At 42.7% G+C, this 18,784-nt stretch overlaps 1 protein-coding gene across 3 annotated transcripts in view; it reads right to left on the minus strand.

Annotated features, from left to right (window-relative positions):
• The window catches only part of kalrna (kalirin RhoGEF kinase a), a 584,657-nt gene that overhangs the window by 243,518 nt on the left and 322,355 nt on the right, over positions 1-18,784 (minus strand). For all 3 annotated transcript variants that reach the window (XM_055638050.1, XM_055638045.1, XM_055638046.1), the window contains exons 14-17: positions 14,596-14,791; positions 11,992-12,158; positions 5,917-6,036; positions 10-228 (exon numbers count right to left, since the gene is read on the minus strand). In XM_055638050.1, coding sequence (XP_055494025.1) covers positions 10-228; positions 5,917-6,036; positions 11,992-12,158; positions 14,596-14,791 — 702 coding nt within the window. The remainder of the gene's footprint in view (positions 1-9; positions 229-5,916; positions 6,037-11,991; positions 12,159-14,595; positions 14,792-18,784) is intronic.

Here is an 18,784-nt window from a genome sequence, read left to right on the forward strand (position 1 = left end):
ACCTTATACCTGTTCAGAGGTCTTGTAAAAAGCGACAGATGCATTGACCAGCTTCAGTCTGTCTTCCATCTTCAGCATTAGCTGTTGCCAGTGAACGGCAACTTTCTCTGCACACTCCCTAATGGCATCCGAGTCATAGTGGCCAGCCTGCAGCATCGTCTCGGCCTTCTGCTGCACCTGAAGAGCACTTTGGTGGGTTTTCTGCAAAGAAGTGGCATGAAAGAGGGACTGTGTGCAGGGAGGAAAGAGATGTGTGCACAGAGGTGCCAGATAGATGGTAAAAGGGGTTAGGTAGAAGAGATGAGATGTGGGATAAATTGAAACATTTTAAAGACTTGCAATGAATTGTTAATTCCAAAACGCAACAATAATAGAGAGGACAACAATATTTCATCGGGTGCAATAAAATTAGCATTTAGACTATTTTCAGTAATGTGGGCTGGATTTTACTGTAACGTGCTGAAATACAAAATATTCATTTGTTGAATGTGAAGAGGGAATACAGCTAAATTCTTTGCTACAATTTTTTATATGTCATTCATACTGCAGCTCACATTAATTCAGTCTCTTGAAACATTGCAGGAAAAATGTTCAGTGAGATACCCAGAGCAAATCTGTCCTTTTTTGTACCTGCTTGATCTTTCTGTTGAGCTCAATCTCACAGAATAAAACCCAATACTGTGGAACTAAATGTAATCATAGAGGCATGTAGTGTGGAAACGGGCCCTTCAGCCTAACTTTCTCATGCCGATCAACATACCCCATCTACACTAGTCCCACCTGTCCATCTTGGCCAGTAACCCTCTAAACCTATCCGATCCATGTACCTGTCCAAATGTTTCTTAAACATTATGATAGTACCTGCCTAAACTACCTTCTCTGGCAGCTCATTCCATATATCTGCACCATTTGTGTAAAACAAAAATTACCCCTCAGGTTCCTATTAAATCTTTCCCCTTACCTTAAGCATATGTCTCTAGTTCTCAATTCACCGACTCTGGGCAAAATACACTGTGCATTTATTCTTCAACAATAGATGGTTGAAGTCAAAAATAATTTCCCCTCAGAATAACAGAGAAAAGTTAATTTCTTTATACCAAAGCCATTTGATTAGTATTTGTTGTGCAATTAGAGAAGAAACATAAACATATTTTCCCCACATGGAAGAATTATCACCTTGACTCAGAAAAAACACCAATTTTGCAAAATCTCACCACAATTTGAAGTCATTAAATAGCATATTTAACAGTACAGGTTGGCGAGGAACTTCAAAGCAAGGATGTTTCCATATTGCAGAGAGCAGAAGAAGAAGCCAGAAATATATCACCAATAAATTCAGTAGGGAATTCAGGAGACATCTCTTTCCCCCAGGTAACAGTTATTATATGGAAATTGCTACCCCAAGGGATGGTTGAAGGGAACAGCACAGAAAATTGCCAAAGTCAGTCCATTATTTAGGAAGGGATAAGAGAGGGAAACTAGGAAATTATAGATCTATTTATTTAGTTTAATTTAGTTTTAGTTTAGTTTATTTTCAAATGTGCTACGGTACGGTGAACAGCTTTTTTTTGGGTGCTATCCAGTCAGCGGAAAGACGATACATGATTACAATCACACCTTCCACAGAGTACAGTGTAAAGGGCATAATATCTAGTGCAAGATAAAGTCAAGTAAAGTCCGATTAGAGATAGTTCAAGGATCTCCAATGAAGTATATGGAAGGTATGAACCACTGCCTAGTTGGTGAAAGGATGGTTCAGTTGCCTGATAACCGCTGGGAAAAAAACTCTCCCCGAATTTGGAGCTATGCGTTTTCACACTTCTGTACCTCTTGCCTGTTGGGAGAAGGGAGAAGAGAGAGTTTCCAGGGTAAGATTCCTCCTTGATTATGCTGGTGGCCTTTCCGAGGCAGCGAGAAGTGTAGATGAAGTATAGATATCTAACTTACGATGTGGTAAAGGAATAGTGCCCAGAAACTGGACCATCCAGTGATTTTTTAAAAAGTTACATTATCCAAATTGAAAGAAAATCAAATATGATGTAAAATCAGGGTCTACAGGCAAGTTAAACAAAGTCTACAGCTCTTGTCCAGGATCCACCATACGTCTAATGTAGGCAAATCCCTGGATCTCTCGTCGTGTCCAGCAGTTTGCAATGTGGATCTTTCACACATAAATAATTGACACATTACAGAGCACCTGGTTGGGAAGATCTGAGGTTGCTACTGGGAACTTGACTCAGCTCGGACCATCCTGATTTCCAGGCCCCCGACTGCTAATCTGCTGGTGCTAGGGGCACTCACTAGTCTCGCTAAATGACCATTCGGGTTCTATCATACAACTATTGTGGCCTACATTTGGGCCAGAGCGCAGGGGATAAAGCTCGTTGCACCGTTGTTGACAACCTTCTGGAGAACTGTGACATACTATGTATGCAAGAGACAATCTTAGCAAAGCACGACTTGGACAAACTCAATTATCTCAATGACAACTTTCATGGGGCTGGGGAGTCTACAACTGCCTTGGCATGGGAATAGTCAGAGGTAGGATACCAGGTGGTGTGACTATTCTATGGAACAACAAGCTTGACTCATCAATAAATGTGGTTCGGCTTGATGCTGACTGGTGCATTGCCATACACTTTACTCACAATGACAAGGAATTTGTTATCCTGAATGTGTATACACCCTATGAATGCAATCAGAATGAGGTTGAATATTTAAATAGGTTTGCTTTCATCTATTTCTTTATTCAAAACAATAATTATTCTAGTCATTGGGGATATGAATACAGATATCTCAGACAGGAACTCATTATTTGCCAATCATATGGCTCAGTTCTGTCAAGATAATAATTTTATATTGTCAAGCAAAGTGCTTTTACCTACAGATAGTTATACTTATATTAGTGAGGCCTGGCAGACCACGTCATGGCTGGATCATTGTATTAGTACAGCTGATGCACATGCCTAATTGGGGTGTGAGCATTTTTTATGGGGCAGCAATGACTGATCATATACCTGTTGCTATGACAATAAATGTTGAACATCTACCTGTGGTATCCAGAGATGGGAATAGCTTTAACACAGAAAAACTGGACTGGCATACCCTCACATAGGAAGACATCTTAGCCTATTATGCCCATACAGATAAATCCTTAAGCAATATTCATCTACTTAAATATGCAATAATGTGCAGTAATGTTAATTGTAAGGATATGAAGCATAGGAGAGATATCTGCTCTATGTATAATGATATAGTAAGCGCCTTATATGTAGGCAGTAAGCCCTACTGCAAGCATAAAAATAAGACACATAACATCAGGCCTGGCAGGAATAAGTATGTAGCTGAGTATCATGCTGAAGCCCGTGAAGCCACTAAATCATGGGCTATGACAGGTAGACCCAGACAGGGGCCTGTGTTAGAGTACAAGAAGCTCACTAATGCAAGATATCAGTATGCTGTTCACTTCATCTGTAAAAATGAGCAAGCTATGAGGGCTGATTCCATGGCTAAGAAGCTGCTAATAACAATGATACAGATTTTTGGAAAGAAGTGAGAGCTCTTAAAATTTGCAAAACGTCTCTACCATGCACTGTAGATGGAATCTCCAGAACAGCTAATATCGTGGAGTTATAGCGACAACATTATAGTACTTTATTCAACTGTGTCCAAGGTGATTTGTATAGGGTGGACAATATTGAGAGTAATGACTCAATGGTGATTATATCACATGAGTCATGCCATGAACGTTGTCCAACAACAAAGCAAGTAGCTTGGATCATATCTCTGCTGAACCTCTTAAGTATGCGAGTATGAACATAGCTCCTCTCCTTGCTCTTTGTTTTACTGGCTTTATGATTCATGGCTTGTTACCAGACTCAATGTTGTTTGTTCTGCTAGTGCCGGTCATTAAGGACAAAGCTGGTAAAGTAGGCAGCCTAAATAATTACAGGCCCACATAGCTTTAGCCAGCATATTGTCAAAAGTCCTAGAAAAAATTATATTGGATAGAGTAAACGAGCTTGTTAACTCCACAGATAACCAATTTGGTTTTAAAGTTAAATGTGGCACTGACATGCATATATGCCCTAAAGGAGATTATAAACAAATATAGAGGCAAAAACTCTTCAATTCTTATGTGCTTTATTGATGCTTCCAAAGCCTTTGATCGTGTTAATCATAGAAAGCTGGTTATTAAAATGAGTCAAGAAGGGGTGCCTAAATAAATTGTGAGTATTCTGGCTTACTGGTACGCAAGACTACGCAAATAAAATGGGGCAATAGGGTCTCAGCCCCATTTGGGGTTAGCAATGGTGTTAGACAAGGGGGGGGTGTTGTCCCCAGTCCTTTTTAATCTTTGTATTGATGATCTGTCCAAGCAATTGAAAGCCTGTAATAATATTTTAGTGAACCATATTATGTATGCAGATGATCTTGTGGTCTTTAGTCCATCTAGCGCTGGTCTCCAGCAGCTCCTTACTATATGTTCTGTGTATGGTGTGGAACATGATATTAAATATAATGCTTGTAAGAGTGCTGTTATGATGTTTATTGTGTTTTTTGTATATAAATTATGATGCTTTTATAAAGTGATATACGGATTTTGTATGTATTTTATGGTGTTTTTATATGTATTTTATGTAATGTTGCCCCTTGTCTGGACCTTGTGTCCAAAATAAAGTTTAATAATATAATCCTGTCCTAAGCTACCAATTCTATGACCTCCCCCAACAATGTCACTAAGCATTAATCAGTCCAACCACACTTCCAATTTCAGGCCACCAAGGCCACTTCTTCAGGCTTCTTTCCCCACCAGTCCCCTGCAACCAGCCTGGGTCTTGGACTTCTCAGATTACATACATTTTTAGACCAGATGACGGAACGATTTTCAGTGTTCAACACTGTTTTCACTAATGCATAGGTCTTGAATCTCAAGTACTATTGAAATTTCAAGTGAAGTGCCCAAAACATTTGTTTTCTCATTGCAAAGTGCCTGGACATTCACAGATGTTAACCAATGTCTAGGCACAGCAGTTTTCATTTGGAGCTTGGACACGGGGAGTGATATGAACTAAGGAGATACAGCACCAATTTGAAAAAAGAATAAGAACGTACTAATTCGAAGCAGAGACAGCCAGTAGGCTCTGCAATCTTATTTCACCATCAATTAAATCAGATTGGGCATGTATGGAGAATTCTTCATGTGAAATTTTAATTTGAACTATATAAAACTTCACTAAAGTAGTGTACTTTTCAACTGTTGATGTTGAAAATAGCTTTAGCTAAAAATTTGTTGTTATGAATTTTTACAGGTTAATGCAAAGAGAGTGATAATTAATCTTGCCGTGTTGTTTACATTTATCAGTATATACTGTACAATAATTCCATCAGGTGACCTGGGGATATGGGACTATGATCATTTCTCTACATTTGAGGGATCTGCATATTTCTTTATAAACTGGTTTGTCATTTTCGGAGTGAAACAAACTGAACTTGTTTTGGACCTTATTTTGGCACGTTATTTACTTGAATTGCTCCTGCTGCAGCATTATTAACAGAAAATATGACACAAAACCTCCTTTAGATATGTAAATCCACTAAGTTTCCAGCCAAATTACTGTTGTGGTGCAGAAACAGGTGGTGAGGAAATGACATTGCATGCTGGTGTTCCAGAGATTCTGTTTGGATTGTTCTTACATCCAAGAAAACAACCACATTTCACTCTCACTCTATGTGAACAGCGTAAGATAATGTGAGACTTTGTGTCACAGCTCAGAGCAAGGGGAAAAATGCATGAAATATCAGAAAAATATTTGGTGTTGTTTGCTATTGGAAATATTGGAAAAAGATATATACTGATAGTACAGAGCAAAAAACACTCCCACAATTTAGCTTCAATTCAAACGTAGGCATTACCTCTATGGCAAGCTGAAATTGTTCATGTTCTCGTTGAAGCTGTTCTGCTTCTGAAAGCGAGCTGGCATTAACAAGGCTAGCATTGAGCATGGATTCCCCGTTCCGTATCCAGCCTAATACCTGCAGGAGAAAGAAAGCAATTAGAAGCTCGATATGATTTCAACAAGAAGTGTTTTCACTACAGCTTGTTCCGATTTCCTTCTATATTAGGTTAAAGAACTCCTCCGGTAATACGAAGATCCGAAATGCAGTGTCATTTACAACTCAGGCAATGTAGTTCATGCCTCACAATCAATAACAATTCCGTAGAGGATCAGAGATGTATGCTTCAATCATTCTTTTGATGAAAAGAAAAAGGTCAAAGCTATAGGATCGCCTGGATTACTATTTGTCCAAAACTAATTACTTATTTCCAGCACCGTTACTTTATCTGCAGAGAATGATTTATCACACATAATATTGAAGCATGTTATATGTCTAAAGGAATGAATGCTGATCATTCTGCACTTATCCAGATTATAAGAGGATTAATACGTGATCAGCTGCTTGTGAATGTGGCCTTAATTTCGATTGTACTAAAGTTCGCTGGAATCAAAATCATTCTGAATTCACAATTAACAAATATGAGAATCAATTACTTTTGTGTGATATTATATAATATATTGCTCATGTAGAAATTCGGGTGTTTGGAAAAGGAAAGCTGATGTTTCCATATGCCTCTTTGGAAGCATCTGCCACTCTTCAATTTAAGCTGTAATACCGAGAAACCTGATTCCGCAAGACAGATCACAGACAAGAGAGTCTTAGAGCATTTAACCAGCTCAGCCCTTTCAAAATTACTTTTCATTCAGCTATACTCCACTGCTGTACCAGAAGGTCACACAGCTTTAAGTAACTTACAGGTTTAGTTTACAAAAGAAATATTGGTCAGTTAATTCTCTTAATTTACGAGAAAAAAAACAAGGTATTGATTTAAATATAAACGGATCCAATTTGTACTGAACAGAGCTATGGCCCTTTCCCTTTCCCACCTGGGAAAAGGTCCCGACTCAAAATGTTACAATCCTTTTCTCCAGAGATGCTGCCCGACCCGCTGAGCTACTCCAGTACTTTGTGGCTAACTTCAGATTCAGGGACAGTTTCTTCCCAAATGTCATCAGACACTGAATCATTCTATCAACAACTAGAGAGCGGTTCTGAGCTACCATCTACCTCATTGAAGACCCTCGGACTATCTTTAATCGGACTTTATCTTGCACTAAACGTTATTCCCTTTATCCTGTATCTATACACTGTGGTTGGCTCGATTGTAATCATGTATAGTCTTTCAGCTGACTGGAGAGCACAAAACAAAAAGCTTTTCACTGTACCTCAGTAGTCGTGACAATAAACTAAACTAAATGTGACCTCACCAACAGGTGATACTGATGAGAGGAATAGATTGGGTAGATGTACAGTCTCTTGCCCAGAGTAGGGGAATCGAGAACAAGAGGACAGAGGTATAAGGTGAGGGGGGGAAATATTTAATAGGAACCTTTTCACACAGAGGGTGGTAGGTGTCAAGTCAAGTCAAGTCAAGTTTATTCGTCACATACACATACGAGATGTGCAGTGAAATGAAAAGTGGCAATGCTCGCGGACTTTGTGCAAAAAGACAAATAAACAACCAAACAACTATAAACACAATCATAAACACACACATATCCTTTTACATATTAAATATTGGAAGGAAAAACGTTCAGTAAAGTTAGTCCCTGGTGAGATGGGAGTTTACAGTCCGAATGGCCTCTAGGAAGAAACTCCTTCTCAACCTAACCGTTCTCACTGCCGTATGGAGTGAGCTGCCGGTGGAGGTAGTTGAGGCAGGGACTATCACAATGTTTAAGAAACATTTGGACAGGTACATGGCTAGGACAGATTTACAGGCATATGGGCCAAATACAGGCAGGTGGGACTAGTATAGATAGGACATGTTGATTGCTGTGGGCAAGTTGGGGCGAAGGGCCTGTTTCCACGCTGCATGACTCTATGATACTATTGGCACTTAGCCATTTATATGGCTGTAAGTCTGGGAGTTCCGAGCATTCACTGTCAAATTGGAAAGTCCCAGATGTACTTTTAGACAGACTGAAGGCACAATCTGTTAGTTCTTGATGCTGCTACACAAAGTCCAGCAGTCTACCCACTGTTACTAAGAAACAATTATACATGCGAACATACAAATTAGGAGCAAGGGTCGGCCATTTGGTCTCTTGCATCTGTTCCATCATTCATTAAGATCACAGCTAGTTTGATTGAAATTTCATCTCTGCATTCCCGTTTACCAGCAACCTTTTCACATTTATATATCCATTTAATTCTGCCTTAATAGGTTCATAGAATCTGCATCCACTGGGCTTTTAAGGTTGTGAGTTCATAAGACTCAAATCCATCTGTGAGAAAAAAGAGCTATACTTTGTACTCTGTATCTTCCCCTTTGTTCTACCTGTTACACTTGAGTCAACTGCATCTGTTGTTCCAGGTGTGGATTTCTATATATCGGCGAGACCAATCGCAGGCTCGGCAATCTTATCGCTGAATACCTCCGCTCAGTTCGCCTAGGCCTAGGCGATCTTCCAGTTGCTAAACACTTCAACTCCCCCTCTCATTCCCATACTGTATTTTTTTGTCTTAGGCCTCCTCCACTGTCAGAGTGAGGCCACAAGCAAATTGGAGGAATAGCACCTCATATTTTGCTTGGGCAGCTTACAACCCAGCAGTATAATGTTTGATTTCTCTCATTTCAAGTAACCGGGAACAAACAGGAACCATCGGGACTCTAATGAATACTTTGTAACTTTGTCAGCGCCAGATACGTGGCGATTCTTTGCGTACTTTGTGTACGGTATGCAAAAACAACAAATTTCACTGTATCTAGGTATTTGTGGCAATAAAGTATTATTGAATCATCGAACAAAAAATTATCCATTGTCCTAGATTCTCCTACAAGAGGCAAAATCCTCATCATATCAATTCTGGACAGCAATTATGCTGGGATAATTGTCCCTTGAATCTGAGGTTGATTTCAATGCCAACTGTAGATTAGAAGGCAAAGGGATCGTTAAGTCCTTCAATTTATTTTTGGTTAGTCCAATGTTTGTAATTTTTTTGTTCTCTTATTTAACTTTTGCATTCTAAAATAATATTTATTTTTTCAATGTTGTCATTTAAAAATCACTCAGCCAGGGGCAGGGCTTATTCACTGTGTCAACCGTGGCCTTGTCACCACTCAGACACACTTAAGGGCCTGTCCCACTTGGGAGACCTCCACTGCGACCTCTAGTGAGCTTGCCCGCAACCCTTAGTCGCAGCAAGGTCACCACGAGGTGGTAAGAGGTCTTCGTCACTCTCCTTCATGTTCAAGAGTGGTCTCCGTGTAGTCGAGGCTTCAGCTAGATCGTGGCGTATTTTTCAAGATGTTAAAAATTGACCGTGTCTAAAAATTGGCCGCCGTGGGAAAAATCGATCATTTTTTAGTCATAGGTCTAGTAGAAGCCGGTCGTAGTAGGTCGTGATGCTAGTCGTAGGTACTCAAAGGTGGTTGAAGGTAGTCGAAGGTAATAGCTCCGGGGTGAAAAAAAGGTCAGTAGAAAAAAAGGTCATGTAAACAGCAGCACGTGATCTGTGTCACTCCAGGGCATGTTCATTCATAGCTGGAGAGTTTTATGGAGAGGAGATTTGTGTTTTAGAGACGGCACCAAAAAGGCAGCAGCGCAGGGGGAGGGCACAACCCTCCAAAAAACCTGCCGTGCAGGTGTTGCCCACCCAGGAGGAGTGGTGGCAGGAGGTGATGCCACAGGAGGTGATAATGCAGGAGGAGGTAGCCCTGCATGAGAGACCCCTGGAGGAGGAGACCAGGATGGTAGCATATGTCCCCACAACCACCCCATCCTTAACTGCCTCATGTGAAGTCAGCAAAGCAGCCCTTTCTCCTGTGTCTGACACAGCATCAGAGGCAGATGCCCCATTAATGGTGAGGGAGGGCTGGAGGAAGGTTATGCCCTACACCTTCACCAGGCAGCAGGAGGGGGTCCTTCAGGAATGATTCCAGCAGAATGCCATCCTGTACGATAAGGAAAATGGGGGCTACAGGGACAGGGACAAGAATGGCATGCTTGCCATCCACTGCCCCACATGTGTGCTTAAAGTTCCATCTTTTGTCAAAGCCCAGCGCCACTCTCTTCCAGTCACCTGGTGTCCTGGACAGTCCATCACATCATCTCCATTCACCCATTGAGACCTCTTCTTGTGCTTCCTCTTCACCCTTGCTCTTCCCCTTCTGCCTTTCTTAAAAGGCTGCTGAAGCAAAAGGGCTACTGCAAACAGCTGTAGTTGTATTTTTACTTACATCCTCCAACTCGAATGATTAAAAAAAAAGGTGGGAGGCATTTTTTAGTGAGAAGAAAATGCAGACATTACATTATTTTATCAGATGATCATTTGAGCTGTAGACACTCGTCACTGGTCGTTGTTGGTTTTCGGTGTGGTCCTCTGAGGTGCTTATTCGCGGACCAATTTGCCAGAGACCATCCTCGAGTAAAACGATGGTCGAAGCCAGTCTTCAACATAGTTGAAGAAGGTTTTCTTCATAGTTGAGGGAGGTCTTCAACATGGTCGTAGGAGGTCGTACACATAGTTGAGGAAGGTCGTAGGAGGTCGTAGGTCACTGCGACCTTGATTTTTTTAAAATCACTTAAGGTCGCTAGAGGTTGCGGTGGAGGTCTCCCAAGTGGGACAGACCCTTAAGTCAGGAGAGTCAAGGTGATGGAATCTGGAGCAAAAATTAAACTGCTGGAAGAAGTCACCGGGTCAAGCTGCTTCCGTGGAGACAAAGGGATGACCAATGTTTTGGGTAGAGATCCTGCATTAGGACTGTGTGTGTAGAGGGATGATGGACAGTTTATAGAAGTGAGAGGGAGATTTGAGGCAAAGGCTAGTCGGCCGAGGGTGGACCAGATGTGGGGGGGGGGGGGGGGGGGGGGGGAGGGGGGGGGGGGGGGGGTGTAAGATGATAGGCAGATGTTTCCAGGGAGAGTAGGGGTAAGGGGTGAGGCAGAGGCTGTTAGATGTTAGGTGGAACAGGGTGAAGGATGGAGGTGATGAGCAGATGGGGCAGAAGGGGGAGGGAATGTAGGAGCAAGGGTTGAAACAGAGGCCACAAGCTGACAGTGGAACCACATAAGGGAGGGGTGGTGGACACATGGAACCAGATGGGGGAGGGAATGGGAAATGAACCAAGGAGGAAGAAATCTGGATGGATAATGTAAACTGGCTATTTTACACTAGCCAATTATAGTGTTTGTTCGTAGTGACTCCGCCTACTATGTACTTCATATTATCAAGAGCCTGCTTACGCTAGTTAGAAATGGATAGCAGCTCGGAAATGTGATGACTGCAGATCCTGTATGTAGATTTAATAAATATGTGTTGTATCTTGATGTGTGTTCCAGTGGACTCATTACATGGTGTCAGAAGCGGGATCGAACCCACGCCCCATATTGTTATGGGAGATTCAGAGACTTTGCTCGGTATTAATGCATGCCACGATCTAGGCCTAGTTTACTTTGAACGTGCGGTCTGGAGTGCAAAACAACTCATGGAGCGGTCATACCTTGGCAAATCAGACGTGTACCTGGACTTTCTCAACCGAAAAAACATTGCGCGGGATCCCATACTGGGTTCTCCAGCCCAACGACTGATGTTTCGCAAAACCCGTTCACCTCTGTCTATGTCCCAACAGCTTTTGCAGCCACAAGTTTGTTCCCCGCCTGCAGTTCAGAAGCAATTACAGATCCAAACGTGACACGCAGAAATGCTTATTTGACAAGTCGAGCAAGCCACCTTTCGCTCATGGACAAGTGGTCCGTCTCCAGACAAATAAGGGCTATGCACATCTGGGATACATCTACGACCCTGCTAAAGAGCCACACTCCTATGTGGCAACCGTCAACATATCCTTGTATCACCTCAACCTAAAAATAAGAAAGCAAATCAGCACAATCTTAGCTTCTGTCTCAGAGGTTAATGTTCCCGTACCTGTTTAACCTCTGCTTGCAGGTGACGGAGCTGTAAGCACTGCTCCAGCCGCTTCTGGGTCTGATCAGCGTTCAGTTCAAGTTCCTGCTGCTTCTCGTGCAGGAACTCCAGTAACTCCTGTACTTGTGTTCCTAGGTCCATGTCCTTATCACAAGTTAGTTCAATTCCTGATTAAAAGAAACACATTTCATGGTTAATTAATGCAACGAGCTTCTTCTAATGCCTCCCAGCACCGATATTCTCCTTATTTCCATTAAATTAACAGGATGCATCCATTAATGTAACAGACTTTTGTCCCTCCTAGACCTACCAGGTGGAAGGTCCACTCACTGTATTCAAGTGGTCCCAATCCGAAACCTCATCTATCCGTGTTCTCCAGGGATGCTGCCTGGCCTGCTAAGTTACTCTGTGGGTGGCACAGCGGTGCAGCTGGTGAAGCTGCTTCCTCATAGCACCAGAGATCCGAGTTTGATCCTGATCTTGGGTGTTGTCTGTGTGAAGTTCGCACATTTTCTCTGTGAGCGGGTTTCCTCTGGGAGCTCATGTTTTCTCCCACAAAGTGTGCAGGTCTGTAGGTTAATTGGTTTCTGTAAACTATCTCTGGTGCTGTAAGGCTGTGACTCTACCTCTGCGCCACTGTGCCGCCCCATTTATTTATTGTCTTAGACACTTAAAAGAAGAGAGATGCAAAGTTATGTGGTAGCATCATGATCAAGAAGGTTATCATGAGGTCATAAGGGATAGAAGTAGAATTAGGCCATTCGGCCCATCAAGTCTACTCTGCCATTCAATTATGGCTGATCTATCTCTCTCTCCTAACCCCACTTTCCTGTCTTCTCTCCTTAACCTCTGACACCTGTACTAATCAAGTTAGAGAGAAAGGGGATAATACTGGATGAGATAACGACACCCTGGAATTGTTCTTTGGATGGGAATAGCCGTTTAAATGTATTTGTTCATGATGGTGTAGTTGTTGTTGGTAACATTTATTGTTCATCTCTATTTGCTCCTAAACTGAGAAGGCAGTTAAGAATCAACCACATCGGTCACTACTAAGCCAGACCATTAAGGATAGCATATTCCTTTTCCCTGTAACTTGTTAACCTAATGGGCTTTTATGGCAATCCAATAGCTTCATGTTTACTGTTACTGGGATAATTCCAGGTTTACTCAATTACTTGAGATCAAATGCTGCCGTTGCCATGGTGGGATTCAAAGTCACATCTGTGCACCAATACTCTGATATCATCTGATAATTTGATCACAATGCTATGATACCCACTTTATAATTAGGGGGAGGAAAGACGGGTGTGGGTGGAGTTTGTAATTAAACAACACAAAGACGAGCAACTACGCACGTCAAACAATACTGATGGAGAAGAGTGTAGTTTGGCTGCATGTGGAACATGTTAAAGATGTGTGTCAGTTTCCGGAGCTCAATTGCAGCTGGAAATGATAATGAAGCAAGTACTCAGTAAAATCGACCATGGAAAGATGTAGAGAAGACTAGGTGCATCAAACAGACCTAATGAATCACATGGCCCTTTATGCTACAGGAAGTGTTGCATAGTACCATAGATCCAAATGTAAATAATTGAATTAAAAGTAATTTAAATGCATGGTAAAATAGGCTGTATACACAGAGGAAATCCATAAACGATGGTGTTATGGAATCAACAACGCAGGACAGGCCCTTCAGCCCATCCAGATGTGTGAAAAGAATAAATAGACTTAAATTCTAGACCAAAGAGGCATGTTGCGAAGTATGTCATGTAAAGCTCTCAGAGTACTCTGCAAATCAAGTTGCTTTCAGATGGACACATCTGTGCAAACCTCCATTCGCTGTCTCTCCTCACCCGCTGAGCTAGGGAAAATAATGCGTGAACAGAGTGATTAATTGACTCACTGCAGGTCAATAGACAGTAGGTGCAGGAGTAGGTCATTCGGCCCTTCGGGCCAGCACCGCAATTCACTGTGATCATGGCTGATCATCCACAATCAGTACCCTGTTCCTGCCTTCTCCCCATATCCCCTGACTCCGCTATTTTTAAGAGCGCTATCTAACTCTCTCTTGAAGGCATCCAGGGAATTGGCCTCCACTGCCTTCTATGTTTAAAAGCTATATTTAACTCTCTCTTGAAAGCATCCAGAGAATTGGCCTCCACTGCCTTCTGAGGCAGAGAATTCCAGATTCACAACCCTCTGTATGAAAATGTTTTTCCTCATCTCCATTCTAAATGGCTTACCCCTTATTCTTAAACTGTGGGCCCTTGTTCTTGACTCCCCAACATCGGGAACATGTTTCCTGTCTCTAGCGTGTCCAAACCCTTAATAATCTTATATGTTTCAATAAGATCCCCTCTCATCCTTCTAAATTCCAGAGTATACAAGCCCAGTCGCTCCATTCTATCAACATATGACAGTCCCGCCATCGTGGGAATTATCCTTGTGAATCTACGCTGCACTCCCTCAATAGTTTCTTTGCAGCATTTGACTGCTGAATGATACCATGCCCCCAGTATGTTTGGAATGAATCATCTTCACTCACTTTGTGAAACCCAGAGTACAAGAAAAACTCATGCAAGGATGCTTGTGCAACAGTACCTGATGCTTGCACTTCCATGATGTACTGATGTAAATCCTGGCCCTGCTGAATGACATCAAATGTCATGTTGTTCATGGCCAGCTTCCGTTCCGTGTGTCGCTGTAGCCGCTGTTCGGCTAAAGTTAGATCTTCTGTATTAAAGTCATTCATTTGCCGGAGAAGATCTTCATTCCAGGCGTCTAACTCTCCCGTCACCTGTTGACGTGCCATAAATATAGACAAATGTACAGTTACAGTCATAATTCGCATTGTACTAAAGAGTGGCATGAAAGACTCAATTTCTCTGCTACAAGAAGAAAAAAATAGTTCCTTATTTAAGCAATCAAACTGAATGGAGCTTTTGATTGGGAAGGTTGAGAATTTGCTTATAGACATGTCCATTTATGGTGAAGGAGGAAATTGGTTACAAGAAAATTAGATTCAAAATTGAAAGAGGCAACAGACAATGCTCAAACATCGATGTTGTGAGGCTGCTGTTTGGTTATACCAGTAAATATTCAATTCCACACCTGCAGATAAACCTTTCACAGAAATATATTGATCTGGTCTCCCTCAGTATTCTTTTGTATAGCACACTACGTAAGAAGCTTTCAGAGCGATAAGGAAACAATGAGTGAAACCATTCTTCCTCAGATCCACTCAAAACCTTTTACTCTCAACCTTTGCCCTCTCGCTTTTGAAACCTTTGCTATGGGGAAGTGTTTCCGACTATCTGCGCCCTTTGTAATTTTATCATGTCTCCCCTCAGTCTCCTTGACAGCGAAGTAAACAAACTCAAACTATCCAGTTTGGTTTTAGTTTAGTTTAGTTCATTATTGTCACGTGTACTAAAGGTGCAGTGAAAAGTTTTTGTTGCTTCCAGTCAGCAAAAAGACCATACATGATAACAATTAAGCAGTCCACAGATATAGGATAAAGGGAATAAGGTTTAGTGCAAGATAAAGTGCAGTAAAGTCTGATTAAAGATAGTTTGAAGGTCTCCAATGTGAATTGTCCAATCCAGGCAATATCCTGGCAAATCTCCTGTGCAGTCTCTCCAGTGTAATCATGTCCTTCCTGTAATGTGGCAACCAGAACTGCACACAGTACTCTGACATTGGTATAACCACTGTTTGATAAAGTAGTCCTGTAACATTTTTGTTATCACATTCAACACCCTTGCTAATGAAGGCAAATATCCCCTGGGATTTCCGACTTTATCTGTCTGTGCTGTAACTTGCAAGGATCCTTGAACTTATACACCAATGTATTTCTGCCTCTCAATATTCCCAAAGGCCTTGCATTGTGAATGTCCTGTCCTTACTCGTCCTCCAAAAGTACATCCTCTTGCACTTATCAGGATTAAATCCCATCCGTGTAGCTCTACCGACTGATTAGTATCAATTTACTATCTTCTTCTTCACTATTAATAACTATCTTCTTCTCTATCTTCTTCACTATTAATAACACCACAATTTTGTATGTTATTTACAAGCTTAATAATCATACTTCCTACATACATATCCAAATTGTTAATATAGATAACATACAGTCAGAGTACCAGTGAACTGATCGTTGTGGTATTAGGCACATGCTTCCCATCGCAAAAATAAACCTCACCCATCAACCTCTGCCTCCAATTTCCAAGTCAATTTTAATCTGCCATTTTGCCATTGTTGCCGTGGCTCTTCCCTTCTGGGCTAGTTTCCCATGTGGGACCTTGATAACCTACAATAATCAAGCTCTTTGTTATTTCCAGAACTATAAAACTCCGGATGCCTGGACGTGACTCAGTCATTCTGCAAGATCGTGAGGGAGAGGCCACAACTCTCATTCTAAGCTGTGAATCAACTGAACTGTGAGTCTGCAATGTACTTGCAATAAATTATTTGTTAGCCCTTAATGGCAATGCCATGAATTGTTTGGCCTGCAGCCCTGCCTGTGCTTGAAACGGCAATGCTTTATTAGGTCTGACTGTGTTTGGAAGGAATAAATGCTTTATTAGGTCCGACTGTGTTTGGTCCAAAAGGCCCGCTCATTTCGTGACCTCTGCTTAGTGGACCAGTCACGCTGATTGCGTAATTTCCGGTGAGTGCAGAGGCCGCGCTGATTGCGTAATTTCCGGTAAGTGCAGAGGTCTGATTGCGGAAGTACCGCTGACTGCGGAAGCCCCAAAGTGGAGAGGCCGTGCTCAGCCGTGTGAGCTTTCAAGAGCTTTCAAGAATGTGTGTGAGTCAGTGAGTGTGTGTGTGTGTTTGTGTGTGTGTGTGTGTGTGTGTGTGTGTGTGTGTGTGTGTGTGTGTGTGTGTGTGTGTGTGTGTGTGTGTGAGTGATCCCAGTGACTGAGCTGCCAGTCCAAGAAATCCATTCGGCCCACAATGTCCATACTAACCCTCTGGAAACCAGTCCCTTCGGCCCACAATACCATGCTAGCGCTCCAGAAAGCCCCGCACCACCCACTGGCCAGCAATATTGGAATTGGTGGAGAGATGGAATATTGCATTGAGGGACCAACCCTCCCATGTGAAGCTGGGACCCAACAGGTCCCACTTAGTCTAGTGCCAAATTAATACTTCTAAATACAGCACAAATGCAGTGCTTTGCAGGCCCTTTACGAAGCTTTTCACAAAGGGGGGTGGCATGACAGGATTACAAAAACGTTAAGTGAAATAATGTGCAATAGACTCCAGGGAGAAATAGCAGCCTTGCCAGCAACACCCCAGGGTGCACAAGTAACTACACCAACAGCACCCAAGGGTGCACAAGTAACCACTCCAGCAGCGTCCCAGGAAGCACCAGTCACCACACCAGCAGCATCCCAGAGTGCACGTAACCAGACCAGCAGTACCCCAGGAAGCAGCGGCAGGTCGCTCCAAGGAGCCGTTCAAACGGCGTGTTGGTGAAGGCGGATTACGGCGCTCGCACTCCGACCTCAGCTGCCGCTTCTCCTGAGCCTGCTCGGGCTTGGACAATTTCTTTGAGCACTGTGGACTCGAGCCCGAGATGATCGAGAACCTAGCCAGGGAGAAGTTTGCCGCCGACGCCGCCTTCGAAAGCCTTGCCCTCAAGTTTCGCAGCCTGAAAGCCCTGTCCCACTTGGGCGACATTTTCGGTGACAGCCTGAAAAGAGGTTGACACATCGTGGTCGGGTTGTGACGCGGCGTGATGCATGGTGATGCATGGTGATGCATGGTGATGCATGGTGACGCATGTAGTGACGCGTGGTGACTCTCTGTCGCCCCTGGATTTTGGAATGTTCAAAATCCAGGGGCGACATCTGGGTGTCTCATCATGTCGTGCCCCTGGTCACACGCTGATGTATGCTGTCCTGCGGGTGATGCCCGGTTAGGGTTAGGGTTAGGGGTTAGGGACCACAGATGGGCTGTAAAATATTCTTCCTTCAATGCATGGATTTTAAACATTAATATATTTAAATTAATAAAATAAAATCAATTGTGCAAATGAAAAGATGTCTGTCCAGTTTTATTTACAGATGTATTGGTCCGTTTCCAGATCCAATCACCCTCTAATGTTTCGCAGGGATGGATTCAGTGAGTGTAGACTGAACTCCCCTCTTCCCTCCTCCCGCACCAATCCCTCCTTCTCCACTCCCCCTACCTTTCTCCCCTCCCCCCCTCCCGCTCTCCCTGCTCTCTCTCTGCTCCCCCCTTCTCCCCCTTCTCCCCCCCCCCCCTCACATCCCCCCCTTTCCCCCCTCTCCCTCTCTTCTCCCATTCTTCACCCCCCCCCCCCCCATTTTCTCCGACGCCTCCCATTTGTGGACCCAGCCTGTGACAGCTAGATCCCACTAATAGTACTGCACAAAGGCCTCATCATCTGTTTTATTAACATTGACTATGGGATAAATGCAGACTTTGGGAACAACACAATCTATTTCAAAGGCAATATGTATTGTCCTATTGTCAAACAATGAAGCAGTATGACTACATTAAATAGTGATGAGCAGATATTGGGAATCAACAAAAGTGTTTGTGCTCTTAAAAAATAAAGACATTTCATGGAAACAAGAGGAGGTTCAGATGCTGGAATCTTGAGTAAAACACAAAGTACTGGAATAACTCAGCATGTCATGCAGCATTTCTGGAGGACGTGGACAGGCAACGTTTCGGGTCAGGACTTCTTCAGACTGATATTTCATCCCACTTGGTCCTAAATTCAGAAGCTCTTCACCGCATTTTCTAAATTTAC

This window comes from Leucoraja erinacea, chromosome 7 (genome assembly GCF_028641065.1).
Source record: "Leucoraja erinacea ecotype New England chromosome 7, Leri_hhj_1, whole genome shotgun sequence".
Taxonomy (NCBI): domain Eukaryota; kingdom Metazoa; phylum Chordata; class Chondrichthyes; order Rajiformes; family Rajidae; genus Leucoraja; species Leucoraja erinaceus.